Below are 15,650 nucleotides of genomic sequence, written 5' to 3'. Positions count from 1 at the left end.
TCCAGAGATTACATTTTAGGAAGTTGACCAAAAATTTGTGGAATTATCATGAGAAAACTGATGACAATGCCCTCCCACAATACATGTCCTCTTCTACTATCAGCAAGAATAGTGGATCTTACAAAATAATAGAAAACTTATGATTAACCCAGCAATGACTTCTTCGTGACTTTGAATATTTATTAATTTATTCTCTATCTCTAGGGTCTGGAAAAACACATAATGCATTTGGAGGCATGTGGAAAGTTACAAAATCTTAGCGAGGTTTTAAAAGGCACTTTATTGGTATTTAACATGTATTAAATTTACATCAGTGCCTAACAAGTCAATGCCATGTCTCAAAGTGGTTGAAGGTGTTTCTACTTATAGTAAAGGGCCATGAAAGTTACAACAGAAAGCAGCTCAATGCCTTTGATTTAATGAGAAAATTAAGTAAGCACAGCATTAACACTAAAATAAGATCCTAATTTAGGAGTCAAAACCTGTTATTTACTGAAAAAAGAACAGTATTCTCAGAAATGTATCAAAATGCTTCTGGAATGTTCTATATTTTGATCTAAAAGGTGATGGTGACATGGTTACTTTGATTTGTACCTTTTAATACATATTAATTATACCCCAACAAAATACTTTTAACATTAAGGGGGAAAAGTTCCCAGATCTCTAGAAATCTTGCTAAGCACTTCTTTTCCTACAATAATTGATTATCTTAGATTAGCTTTGAAAAAAGAAAAAGCCAAACATTTTCCAAAAACTGTAAAATCTCAAAATATTTGCAATCCTGTTCAAGAGTTTGGCATATATAGGGAAAATAAGGAGGACGGGTCTGTGTAAAAAGCTAAACTAGAAAATATTTTAAAGGCTTAGATAATTAAACATAGTTAGACACATAGTTTAAACATAATTAAGACATGATGGAGAAAAAAACTACTAACTAACTATAGTTAGTAAATGGCTAAGACTCTAAAATTTTAAGCACCTTTAGAGAGAGGGATGATATTTAAGTGTTTTTTAAAAACAAAGTCATCCATCAGGTTAGCCTGTTTGCAAAATGGCTAGCAAGAGAGATACAAGTGTGAGCTGAAGCTTGACAGGTCTTTAAAAGGAATGAAAAATGATTGTTTTTTAATCAACTGTAATTGCAGCAGTTAACTTGCTTGTTCCTTTAAAAAAACCATTTCTTTTTTAAGCTGGCAGCTAATTACAAGTTTTAAAATTTATTTTTAATCTCGAAAGAGAATATAATATTGCTTTATTCTGTCCCTCCCACCCCCCCAACTCATAAAAGCAATTCTTGCTCATTGTAATTATTTTAAAAGTTTAGGGAAAAAGTTGAAAACCTGTGGAAAAAACTTCTCATAATTTCACCACAAAATGGCAGTTTCTACAAACACCCGGATGCATTTCCTTTTAGTCCTTCCACACATTACATTTAGGAGTCTGAGATTACATTTGTAAACATAATCTTTAACATAAAATTATATCATAAACTTTCAAATGTCATTAAAAGCACTTTGCATTGTGCATACCCCATGATTTGCTTAATTATCTCCTAATATCGAAATATCTTTGTGCATAAACGTATTTGGATTACTTCCATTGCATTTATTGTGAGAAATGTTATTACCAGGGTATGAATGTTGTGAAAGCTTTTGATGCTTGTTGCCAAATTAGTTTCCACAAAGTTTATACCTATTTACCCTTCCATTAGGATTAGATGAGTGCTCTTTCACTGTGCCTATGCCAGCATTGAGATTTATTGTTTTAACTTTGCAAATTTGATGGGATAGAAATGAGAGCTTTTTTTTTTCCCATTTTTAAAAAGTGGCTATAACAATTTGCATTTTCTCTGTCAATAATCTGGTAATGTCTTTTGCCAATTTATCTTTGAGATTTTAGAGCTTTTTAATTCTTATTGATTTGATGAGTTTTTGTTATTAATTAAGGATAATAACCAGTGGTACTTTGGTAAATGTTTAACAATCAGCAATCAATTTTTGGAGGGGATAAAAACCTGGTTTACAGTGTATGCCCATTTCCATGATCTAAGTACTCTCACTATGATTTATTTCAAACACCAAAACACCAAACACAAAGATGTAAAGAAGTAATGTACAACTGGCTCTCATGAACAAGTGCATGCTGATTGTAGCACACCACTGAAATCCTTAGCAATAACATTTGCTATAAATGTTTTTCCAGTTTGTTGTTTATATCTTATGTTTACAATGTTTTTACAAGTTTTATATAAAGTTAAACATCCCAATATATTGCTTTGTAATTACAAATCTCTCACTTAAGAATAGAAATTTTATTCAAAGAGTGAAATCATCTCTATTACTGTTATTTTTATGGCTCAACATTTTACTTTTATTTATAAACTATTTTTTAAAACTATATTGATGTATGACATGAGGTAAGGATCTAAACTGATTGTTTTCTAAATAAGTAACCAGAGATCCCAATACCATTTGTGAAATTGCTCCTTCATTGATTTGTGAGTCTCAAGTATAGCGTTATTTCTTCCTTACACTTGACAATGTCTTCATTACATTCCATTGATCTTTTAAGCTATACATACCTATTTAGGTACACTAATTTACTTAGCCTTGTTTCACACAATGTTTTAGTATTTAGTAAGGAAGGTTCCCTTTCACTACTATTATTTACCAAAACAAGGCAGAACACCTACTGCAATGGTCTGATGTCTGTGTTCTCCCAACATCCAAATTTCGTATGTTGAAATCTAATGCCTAATGTGATGGTGTTAGGAGGAAGGACCTTTGAAAAGGGCTTAAGTCATGAGGGTGGAGTCCTCCTGGGTGAGATCAGTGATCTCATAAGAGACCCCACAGACCTCCCAGGCCATTCTACCGTGTGAAGACACAGCAAGTAGTAGGCAGTCTGCCACCTGAAAGAGGGTCCTCACCAGCAACCAGACTTGTGTGCAACTGGTTTTGGTCTTCCAGCCTCCAGAACTGTGAGTAACAAATTTCTGTTGTTTATAAGCCACTCATCCTGTGGTATTTTGCTATAGAAGCCCAGACAGACTTAGACATCTGCACACATGCAAAAACAAACAAATAAAAACAAAAAAACTGTAGTGTTTTTGACACTTTTACGTCTTCATTTAAAGTTTTATTTGTTCTTGCATTGTCTCAATCTGCCAGTCTACAAATGGCAAAGATTCTTTATATGGTTTTTGAAATCTCTGTAATTCGTTTGCCACAAAAATCTTTTCCTTGAGAAATTCATAAACATAGGTTTAAACATAGTTCAGGTCTTGGTCAAATATAATAACTAACCTTGAATGTTTCCCTAAATTACAAATTTGAATTTTCCAAAGTCCTACACTCTCACTTTTTCTGAGTAAATGCAAATTATTTTTTATATGTCTTCACTTTACACTGGAATTGATTTGAATATAAAGATACAACTTTTTCTATGGACCAGCAGGTTTTATTTCAATTTTTCAATTAATACTTTTATATGAGCTCGGAAACATTTAAAACTAATGTTGGGACTACCAACCGGTGGTACAGAACAGGCAGCTCTATTTTAGAACACCACGACATATGGAAGACGTGACTAAGAATACTCAAGGGAAAAATCGAACACACTCTAGCCATAAAACACTCATGTTCTCTAAAAAATTGAGAACAACAAACCTTTTTCATTACATGTGTGTGAACACTGGTTCAGATTTGCTTGTGTTAGTTCTATTAGCTTCACTGTGGTTCTGATTCAATCTGTAAAGGGCCTTGCTAATGTCACATGAAGGATCCCTTTTTCTAAACTTACCACCAATTCTGAAATTGGTTTTTGTGAAAAGCTTTTATATCAATGATGGCCAAATGGCAACTCATGGGCATAACAGTGCCTAAGTATGTTTTGTTTGGTCCATATAGTATTTATAAAATATTTTGACTAAGATGTCAATATTAAAAGTTGAGAGATTTAAAATAAAATAAAATCTGCGGGTATCTGGCTCTTGTTGAACAGTGCTGAACTATCATTCACACCTGGAAGCAATCAGGCTGTTGCTGCCTCCCTCAGACAAAGCAGGGATCCCTTCTCTCGGGCACAGGACTCTCTCACTCATCTGCACGATCAGCCTAACTAGGAAAATCCACTTGATTTGGTAACCTCTTCTTTAAGTGATATGATCTTATCATGTATGACAGGAAATTAATGGGGATTTTAACTCAAAATTACAGATTTTAGAAGACCAAATAAGAGTTCGAGACCAGGCTGCCACAGGAACTAATTTTGCAGTACAGGAGCTAAACACCAAACACCTTCAAGGTGTTGGAGATCTTCGAGGAAGAGTGGCCAGGTAAGCAGCAGCACATTTACTAACACTTAGCAGTCAGGCCTTGGCCACTGATTCTCATTCTCAAGTAAATTTCATATTGCAGAAAATAAGTTACTGTCTTTTTATTGAGCTAAACTGATGAGAGGTGGTAGTTGAGAAAGTATATCATTGAATTGGAAAGCCTCATGCTACCCACTGGATCTGATGGTTCTATTAAAGACCCCTTGTATATACTGAACGTCCAGTTTGGTTCCATGTGCAAGTGATGAGAGTATTAACTTTACAGTCCTCAGCTCTCCAAGTGCCAATATCTACACACTCACTCACTCTCACAGCCACATATAAAATCCCCAGATAAATCAAACACTGATAAAAATATTTTCAAAATACAAGAATTACATATTAAAGTCTTAATAAAAGGGATTTACTCCCAAATGAATAAAATGTTGAGCAACATCTTTCATATAAGATTTTTAAATAAAAAGAATGGTATACAGGTCAGCAAAAATCTGTAGGTATGTATAGTGGCAGGACCACTCCAGTAGACATCAATGATGACTTGTGAATGGCTGGCCATGGACACCTTTCCATGCCTACATCTTCCACCAACACCTTTCCCTTCTCCCAGAATAGCCCCACCTCCAACTTGTTAATCTGCTCTGAAGTATTAATGACCAAATAAGAATTAGGTGATTGACACATAAGACAAATCTCTCATAGGATAGCTGTCCATTCAACAAAAAATGTACAAAGCCATATGTCATATATGCTATATAATCATATGCCATTCCTATAGCTGTACAGTCTACCCGGGAAAACAAGCTCCAAATACAAGCAATCAAGTGAACAAATAATGAAAGCCTGGGGTGCTATGGGACTATCTGAATCAGACTGGGCATAGGGAAGGCTTCCTGGAGGAGGTAACACTTGAGATGAGGTTTGATTTGTAGCAGTTAGCTAGACAAGGAAGGGTGGGAAAGGTACTTCACACAGGTGGAATAACATATGCAAAATAACTCAGGGATAAATTACTATGACTTATTCACAGGCCTACCTGTAAGAAGAATATTTTAGTTATGATATTTTGGGGTTTGCATTTAAGGGAGAGATGGGATACTGGGAGATGAAGTTAGACAAGTGGTCTAGACTTGGATGATGAGGGATCTTGTGAGCTAAGTAAAAAGTATGAACTTTATGTGTAGAAGGTTATAAATAGCCGTGGAAAGATTTTAAGTAAGGGGGGTGACATATTTAGTGACATTCTAGTAGCTAAATTTGGCTACAGAAGGAGGGCATGAAGATACAAGGAAGCCTGTTACAGCAGTCAAGGTGAGAAATGTCAACGGCCTAAAGCACTAGCCATGAAACACCAGAGCAAGTAACAGATATTAGAACCAGATTCTACAGGATTAGTACCTATGTATACATACACATGCACACACATATACTGTACAGTATTTCCTACCCATTTTGATGTGGGTATTTTCTTAGTTGACCAACATGTAAGGGTCTCTAGTTTCTCGGTTTTTCTTAGAGGAAATTGATCTGTGTGTAGCTGTTCATTTGGTGCAGCCACTGAGAAAGGGAAAATCAGGCGCCTCCTGTTGTTCAATCTTGCTCTCCAATTGTTCAGTTACCTTCCCCTTAAATCTTAAGGACTGATTTTAGGAAAAGGCCTTATTTTCCCTTGAAATGTCTCCCTTTTAGGAAAACTACTTAAATCTATTTGGTAATCAGAGACAGAGTCTGGCTAAAAGCCATGACTTAAATTCACCCTTCCTCTCCTGCTTCTTTCTATAGTTTTGCCAGGCAAGTGACTGACTAATGGACAAGGTGAGACAGATTAATTACTGTCTTTCAACATATATTGACCTTAATTCCAATTAGCATTTTGGCATAAGTGAAACTAAGTTCATTATTTTAACAATTCCTATCAAACACTTTACTGCTTCGTAAATCAAACTTAGTAGTTGATAATGATGATATGCTTTAAATTTTACACCTTTCCCACCCCAATATAGTGGCAGTTTAAAAGCAAGTACTTCCAATGAGATGAAGTTCTCAAAGTTGTCTGCTTGCCTTTGACACCCTCTCCTCTATTTGACAGATGAGTTTCAAGTTCAAAAACAATGTAAGTATGTGAAAGGCACCCAGAGGGATAACTATGACTTACCATCTGTAGCAGCCACAGGAGCCAACCTTCTAGCCATACTTGGCTATTTGGAACCTTAAGGCAGATTTGCATATAGAAAAAATGATAAATTGTGTCTATGTGTGATTAAAAACACCAGTCATGTCCTTTGAAGAAAAATCGATAATATGGATATTGTCAACTTTCTGAAAAGGGAAGGACATCTGGTAGAATAAAGACATTTTTACTCCACTCCTCTTACTTGAGTTGTAAATGCCAGTTAAAAGTAAAAGAAGGGAAACAAAAGCTCTATCTTTAATGTAACATGGAAGTTGCCATAACTGCTAACTACAAAAGAACACACTTTCAAATACTGTGATGTTTGGACTGACAGAGTCCTCTTCAGACCGTTAAACCTAACCATTTCCTTCAATCAAGAGGCATAATCCTAAAAGGCTAGGCCAGATAATCTGAACAAAGCAACCTAGGGATTTGGGTGGGTCAGAGGAGAGATAGGAAATGTCCCTTTAGAGATTCAGATCAGTGACACAGAACAACTAGGAATGTGTAAGTGAAGATGCAAATGTGTTATTTCATCTAGGACCTCCCTCCTTGCCAATTCATGCCTGAGAAAAATGTTGAAGTACAACAGGCTGAGGAAGGAGAGGAGGCCTGCAGTATCAACAGAAAATCTAGGACATAATGATTTGCTTGTGAGATACATCAATCTGATTTTTGAAGAGAAAATGGGGAGATATGCCCGCCCCACGAGGCCTGAGGAAATAACAGATTTGATGCTATAAGCCTGAATAGCAGATGTGTCTACACCCCATGAAGCAAACATTCAGTGAACTGCAGGTAGGCAGAATCATTCAAAGAAAGAATGTGGTTTGGAAGAGTAGAGTGTGTACACAGAAATCACTGCCACGACTATCCATCAGTGGGTGGACGGATAGATGGATGGATAGACAGAGACATAGGCTGATGAACATACCTCATGAGAGGAATTACCCAGAAAGACACAGGAAGTGTTCAAACCAAAGTTTCTCCTGATTTCAAAGAGATTAAGAGCAAAAGAAACAGACAGAAGAAGATTGCTGACTGAATACTCACATGTAATTTTGCTCCTTCCAAATGCCCCTTTAAACAAGTAATATACTTTTCCTCTTAAAATATACCTACCAAAACAGAAGATATCAGCTTAGAAACCTTGGAAACTAGATAGCAGATGGACACGTGGAAACTGACTTAGACATAATAAAACCAATTCTGAAGCTGTGGGATAAGCTGAGAATGACTCACTTTACACCACAGAATTCTTTCAAAGCCTTAGGAGTTGGCTGCACCAGGAACCTCTGAAACTGTGGGATAGGCAGGCACTTATCTCTAGGGAGTGGAACTGAGAGAAGTAGGGAGAGGCAAAGCAAGGAACCACTATAGCTTGTTATTAGCCTTTTAATTTTTATTGACTTCTAAACTTTAGCAATGTTTTTACTTTGATAAAATTTAATTTTAAAAATAAGAGGTAAAAGGGTTCCCCCCCAAAAAGAGATTATCAGATAACAAAAGGAGATAGATAAACTGGAATTGTTCAGGTATAAGATGAAAGAAAAAAATTATAATATTGTAAAGATTAAATCTACTTTAGAAAACTCACAAACAGAATAAATACAACTAAAAATAGTAATTTCTTTTAAAAAAACAAGCATGAGAAAGACATAAAAAATGAAAAGAAAATGCTTTTTCAATATAAAGATGATTGTAGAGAAATGATACATATGGCAGACAAATAAAACTCATTCAACATAGACCTAATAGGAACTCCTGAAGAAGCAGAACAAATTCCTCAGGAAAAAAAAAAATTCTGGGTGTAAGAGAAGTTGGTTTTTTGAAACACAGATTTGAGACTTTAGATCAAAAGAGAAAAATATGACCTCAGAAAAAAATGATAAGAACAATTAAATCAAGATACCCTGGTTGAAGTTAGTGAACATCAAGAATAAAGAATCATTTAACAACCAAGCAGACAAAACAGATCACATAAAAGGAAAAAATGTAGTTACCTTAGACTTCTCTTCCTCAACCATTGCCAAAAAAGAATGGAGCAATGTTTACCATGTTCTGAACAGAAGAAAAAGTGACCCAATAATGTTATCATTACCCAGTTACCTTTCAATGTAAGTAAGGAATGGACAGGCATTCTCAAGTACCCAAGAACTTGAAGATTCTATTGCTCATGAGTCCTTGCTTTTTGAAATCTAGAAATCTGGATGACAAAATCTGACCAGTCAAGGAGTACATTTAAAAATGGATCTCAGAAAAGAAATTTTAACTTTAAAGGACTGTCTAGTAACACAGAATTTAAATATAGAATGAAGATTAAATAACAGTGGGAAATCTAGTTACAGAACACTGTAAATGTCATAAAATTTGACATTTAAAAAATAGCAAAATATTAAAAAACTATTGAAAAAGCAAGCATGTAACTCATTTTCTCATTTTCTGACATATGGTCAATAAATATCTAAACTTGAAATTGTAGTTATAAAAGTATAATGATTCCAATTTATGATAGCTTTTTATAACACAAATATATCTGAAGTTCAGCAATTTCTTCATTTTCACTAGTTACCTTTCCTTAGGTTAAATTAAAATTCAGTGTAATATTTTTAACCAAAATTGGCATAAATAATCCAAATATTCTAAAATTATTTTTATTTCTATCTTTCTGTGTGTGCATATGTAAATAAAAACATACATATATATATTTATATAAATGTGTATATATGTGTAATATGCATATATATTATAATGGTAAAAGGAATAATAACCAAATAGTAACAATGATTATTTCTGAACAGTAAGATTTGGGATGATGTTAATTCTCTTTGATCGTTTTTGCATCTGTGTACATATTTCACAATGTGCGTGTGTTACTATAACAGATACAATAAAATCAGTCGGAAGAATGAAGAAAGAGAAACTTCCTTTTGAAATACAGAGTTCTCTTTGCCACCAATCCTCGAAAGGGTGTGGTCAGGCTGGTGGCATGGTGAGGGGAGTTGTAAATGAATAGGAGGCAACTCTCAGGCCGAGTAAATACATAGTAGCTGCTGATCTTGTGTGGATGCTTCCTCTGTGGCAGGTACCGGCTAAGTGCTTTGTGTTCACTACCTCCTTTTATCCTTAAGTAGCCCTATAAAGTAACATTTCTCAGGATAGCCACTTTCGCTTCTGAAGGTTGAACATGCAGCACTCTGGGAAACACTATTCACGTGTTGCCCATGTGTCTGGCATACCCTGGAGTTGTGTGGTGGACACGTTATGCAGCTACACACAGTGATTACCTCTTTCTCAGATAAGGAAAACTGAAACACATATGCAAGAAACTTCTTACAAACCTAGGAACAGCAAAAGCGAGATGAAAAGCCTGGTGGATCTGACAGTAGAGACCAAAATTTTTTTTTTAATAAAGATATCATTGATATACAATCTTATGAAGGTTTCACATGAGCAACATGTGGTTTCAACATACACCCCTTTATTATCATGCACCCTGCCCTCCCCTGAAGTCCGTGTCCATTAGCGTAGTGAGATGCTACAGAGTGGAGACCAAATTCTTAACTACTAGCCTACAATGCACAGACCAGCTGTCTTGAGGGTGGGAACCAGGTGGGAGTTGGGTGAGAGGTGTCAGGAAGCGGTGATAGCAGCAACTACCCCTGTGTAGTCTCTTGGGGGTCTCAGTGTGGACTCAGAGTATTCTAACTAACCAACTATAGCGATTGCTGTGACATCACCAGTTTATACATACAGATGGAATGGCTTTCACTGATGGTTTTGCTGCATACCTTCTGGCTCTCATTTTTTATCAGGTTAATTCATAATTTTTCCTCCCAGCAGTCTCCCCACCCAACATTCTGTCACCTGGTATCCCTTCAAGGTATTTCTCAGGCAAATTTGCCATCTTAACTCACTTTTGGTTCAACTTTGGTACCAAAAATCTTAAGAAATTCATTTCTGGATCCTACAAAATGTTGACAGTTATAAAACAAACAATATTTATAGCACTCAACATGACAACATGAAAATGAGGTTCCTAATACATAGTTTTTGATGACAGGCAGAACAGTTATTTCATAAAATGACAAACTTCAAAGTGATCTATGAAAACTTAGATGCAAATCATATTACCTTCCAGTGCTCTCCATCCTATCTTTCATGCATATATGTGTATGTTGAAATTGATAATACAGTAAATAACCTGCTCTCTCCAAAGAGAGCCTATGAGTGGTGGTAGTGGGGTGGGCTTCCCTGACATACTGGGAAGATAGTTAATCTTCAACTTCAATCCCATTTCACTGGAGTTCCTTCCTTAAATACCAAACAAAACCTTATGCACCAAAGCTTCATTCACATGTTAGTGCAAATTGCTGTTGTCCTAATATAAGACAACACCCTACTAAGACCACTCAAGGAGCAGGAGTTTTGTTTGGGGCTAAGAGGAGCAAAATTGTTTTTTATAGCTGGGTTGGGACTTTGGTGGGCTGGGACACTTTCTCTAGCCATACAAGAATCACCAATCTTGTAGCCAAATTAAGAGGCTAAAGGAAGGAAAGTGGATGTAGAACACAATACAGAAGATGAAAAAATTTCAATTTGCCTAACCATAGGCAGCAGCGAGTATTCCCAAAACCTCAAAATCTGTTGGAACTCCTGACTGAGTTAATACATGTGGCTGAAAATCTTAAATTTCCCCCTATTTCATCAACTCCAACTTAGTGCTTTGATTTGGACCAATTATCATTGCCCAACCTGGCTTCTCTCTCATCAGGAAAAGAAGAAAATGAAGGAGATTCTTATATATGCTCCTATATCCACCAACTATTCAAAGAACTTTAGAACTTTTGCCATCCCATGAATGCACAGATCTTACAGTGGTATTAGAAATGTTTGAGCCTATTGATCTTACACCCAATTTTCACCTTGCCACTAGGTGTGATTCCAGCATTGTGAAGCTTTCTGGAGACATTTACCTCATCAGGAATGAGAACCGGAGAATTGAAAAAACAATTCAAGAACTCATGTCTGCCCTAGAAAGTATTTCTAAGAACTTGGATATGAAGGTAACTGAAAATATTTACAACTCTTACATTATATGTTACTACCAGAAGTTAAGGTCCTTATAGCCTATCAGATGCCCATTCAAGTGCCAATTACTTAAAAAACTCTTTTTTAACAAAGGTTTTTAATTATGACACTCACGAATATACATGATGAGTACTCAGTTCAATCAACCAATATTTAAAGAACGGCTCCTGTGTCCCAACAGAGCCACCCACTGCAAGCACATGCTGGGAGATGTACTGCTGCCCTTAGCTCCTTAGTGTCCGGGCTCCCCTCAGCCACTGCGGGACTGGAGATCATAAGCAAAGGAGTTCCCACCAAAGCTATTATTATAAAAGGTCCAACATTAGTGTAAGTTCATCATGGTACAGCCCTGCAATGGGTTATGTCTCTTACAAAATCCATTGGCCTGGATTTTAAAGGCCATCTCTACCTGGGTTTTTTTTGGAATCTGAGAATTTCTTTACAGTTACATGTGTACTTCATTGTTGCAAATGTTTAGTGAGCAGTGGCAAGAAATGTGTGCTGCTTCCAAGTTAGATTGTTTGGTATGTTAATCTATTAAATGAACTATATTTTTCATATCATCCTATATCCTTATTTACATTTTCCTTATTCAACCAGTGAAGGATCAGTCATTTAGAATTACTAGTATGTCATCTCTGTTTGTTTAGCTGTGTAATTCTACAGCTACTGCTTTTTAGTTCAATATATACAGTAAATAAAAAGTTCAAAACCATTTTTCATTGTGGATTCTACTCCTCATCTATAAAATTGGCCATATTTGTCCCATTTAACCATTTTGTCTTGAGTAACATTTTATCTAATAATATTGCTGAACTGGCTTCCTTGTCCTTTGGTTTTGCCAGGCATGTACTTGCCTATTATTTCATTGTTAATAATTATGCCTTTAAGAGTATATCCCATAGATAGTCACTCATGTGCTATTGGTTGCCCACCCAATGTTTATCTATACAAACCTATTATTCACTTTTCTTTTCTAAGAAAACTTAAATTTTGTTAAATGCCATTTTCTTCCATATGACCATCTATTTCAAGATGTTGAATTCTGTTTGGCTACATGAGACAATCATGTAGTTTCATTCCTCTTTACAGTGATTAGTGTGACAGGCATGATTATGTACTGCAGTTCTGCATTGATTTTTCAACCCATCCTTTTATCTAAAGGAATTTCCTCAATGTTTCTGGCAATGTGGAAGGCAATATTACCCTAACTTCCAGAATTGGAACTTGTTTTGTCCTATCTTTACATGACTTAAGTCATTTCATTTGGGATTCACTGTGTTCATGTCAGAATCCAACCTGGAAATTCCTGAGGCCTAATCTTAGGCCACTCATGTATGTTTCTCTTGGAACCTAATTGTGTATTTAAACATTTATTCAGTAAGTATTTGGTAAGCATTTACCAATAGTCACCTAATGTGGGCTGAGGATAAATTGGCTTACACTGCAACTGGAGAGACAGCAAGTAAAAAAAAAAAATACACATTTGAAATTAATGATTTGATAAGCAAACAAATATCAATAGTATGTTTTTGTTATATCATGAGGTAGCCTATAATCAAAGAATATAGGTAGTAGAATGGAACATTTTCCTGTTATTCTTTCCCTGAAGATAGCTCTATAACTGTTGAATCATTTCTTTGCAAAAATAAACATTTTCAAATGCAAATGTGGTTTAGACTCAAGTCTATTTCCTGGCTCCTTTAGGAATAAGGTATAATTAATGTAAGTGCTGCTGGTTTTGTTCACACACACACAAAAGCTCCCTTTTGCATTTTCATTAGGTAATGCAGCTCTTAGGGAAGATAGAAACTTCCAGTTCTGAGCAAACCTCAAATTTAAAGATGGTCCAGGGGGATTATCACCACCAAATGAACCTTTTGGAGTTCAAGTAAGTGAATGGAAGACTTTTAATTCTGCTAAATATATTCCAAAAGGTTTTTCCTCTGAAAGCATCAGCATTAAGTAAAAACTTATCCCAGGAATTTGAACTTGGCCAAGAAATAAGCACCAAAGTGCTGGACAAAGTATTCTAAAGTAACTTACACAATATTCATAATAAAACAAGAAATAGGAATATGAATTTATTTTCTTTGTTTATATAATATCTCAAATAAATTGATAATCAGCCTGACCTTTCCATCAATTGTATGTTAAAATACTGCAATGTAACACACTATTGAACATATATTGATTCCACAAGACTGTCAAGTAATTTTTAAAATAACTTTCATTTACAAGCTTTTAAGACTTCCTCTCGGCTCCTGTACTTGCTCCTTTACATTGTCCCTTTGGAAAGGCTGTTCTCTACTGCATCTTAGATAGAGATTTTCCCTACGCAATAGAGGAAACAGTTAAAGGAAGAAAGACTCCACAAACATTCAAATATACCAGCCTCCTTATTCTCAAATCCTCTTTTCTCGTTTAAATGACCTTCATTTCCTGGGAGCATGGTGCAGCGAAGGAAAATTCTAGTCACTTAATACTACCATATGCCCCTTCTACTCTTGTTCTTTTTCCTCTGTCCCACATCACTTGGGTTTAATACCCTGGTCAAACCCAGTATTCTGAATATACTCTGTTTCTCCATTTTCCCCTTTCTCTACTGTATTTCATTAAAACTAAGTACCATTGACTATAAAGTATACCATGTTTTTATACCTCTAAGACATGAAGCTAACAATTAAACCATTAGCACACCATCATTTTAAGACACCTCTCATTTCGGAGATGTTAAATTGAGAAATGTGTCCTAGAAACCGGTGAAAAACAGTAGTCATCACTACAACATGGAGAAGTAAGTGTCCTGAGTAAACAGAAAATACCCACTTTCTTCATACTCTAAAGAAGCATAATCTAGGTTAAGTTCTAGCACAATGACGATGTTCAGTAAGTATCTGTGTGGTGTTTGATTAATCCCTTTATCTTACAATTAAGATCAAGAAAACTGTACAAAGGAGAAATAGAAAAAATAAACTCTCTCTAGAAGTGCAGTTTAAGAATTTATTTTATTGTGGAAGAAAGGGAATTCCTAATTTGGAAAGTGAACACTGACTTAAATGGATGAAGTACATTAGCAAACAGAGAAGAGGGGGAAAATGAAATGTTTGAGACTTGGGCTAACTGCTCTATTTTATTTTATTTATTTTTTTGGATTGGTACATTTTATTTTTTTATTAAGTTGTCATTGATATATACTCTTATGAAGGTTTCACATGAAAAACATTGTGGTTACTACATTCAACCATATTATCAAGTCCCCCCCATCATACCCCATGGAAGTCACTGTCCATCAGTATAGTAAGATACCACAGATTCACTACTTGTCTTCTCTGTGCAACATTGTCTTCCCCGTGACCTCCCCACACCATGTGTACTAATAATACAAAAGTATCTCACATTATCCCAGTGAGGTCTCTGGCTATAACTAGAAAGTCTGCTTTTTGTGTTTTGGAAAAAAGAAAGAAAAAGTATCCATTCATCCATCTACCTACTTACCTATTTATACCTATCTACATCTTATGGAAATACTCCTATAATCACTGGAATAGAGGATTTGGGTATTAAAATGTGAATATCATCCCAAACAAATTCATTTTATTGAGATTTTCACTATAAGCTCTACTATTAACAGAAAAGTAATTTTTACATGAAAAATCATGTTCATTAGGAAAAAGTCTAAGGAAAGACAAAGATTTATATATACCTTTATTTTAGTTTATCCTTTTTATCTTTTGAGGAGAACGCTTTTTAAAAAATGCTTTCATATCTTACTAAACTATTAATAGACAGTCTGACTTTATTACCAGAACAGTGAGTCTCCAATTGCAGGCAATAAAAGGATCATAAGCAGCAATTCATTTTGTATGGCTTTATTTTAATTTTAGAATTTCACTACTGATATGCCCGTCTAGAGATATTACTTGGGCACATGCAGTGGATCTTTGGTTTTCAGAGGGATGTTAATATTATATCAGTGATGAGAGTAAATGCTCTCATTCATTTACACAGTAAAGGTGAACACTGAAGGCTGGATTCTTAATTGTAAAGCTA

At 35.3% G+C, this 15,650-nt stretch overlaps 1 protein-coding gene across 1 annotated transcript in view; it reads left to right on the top strand.

Moving 5' to 3' along the window:
* The window catches only part of FAM81B (family with sequence similarity 81 member B), a 38,967-nt gene that overhangs the window by 16,857 nt on the left and 6,460 nt on the right, over nucleotides 1–15,650 (top strand). The window contains exons 4-6 of the mRNA XM_037012046.2: nucleotides 4,218–4,336; nucleotides 11,443–11,572; nucleotides 13,382–13,488. Coding sequence (XP_036867941.2) covers nucleotides 4,218–4,336; nucleotides 11,443–11,572; nucleotides 13,382–13,488 — 356 coding nt within the window. The remainder of the gene's footprint in view (nucleotides 1–4,217; nucleotides 4,337–11,442; nucleotides 11,573–13,381; nucleotides 13,489–15,650) is intronic.

The sequence above is a fragment of the Manis javanica genome, chromosome 1, assembly GCF_040802235.1.
Source record: "Manis javanica isolate MJ-LG chromosome 1, MJ_LKY, whole genome shotgun sequence".
Lineage (NCBI taxonomy): Eukaryota > Metazoa > Chordata > Mammalia > Pholidota > Manidae > Manis > Manis javanica.
Note: the sequence above shows the minus strand (reverse complement) of the source record. Positions and strands in the feature narration are given on the sequence as shown.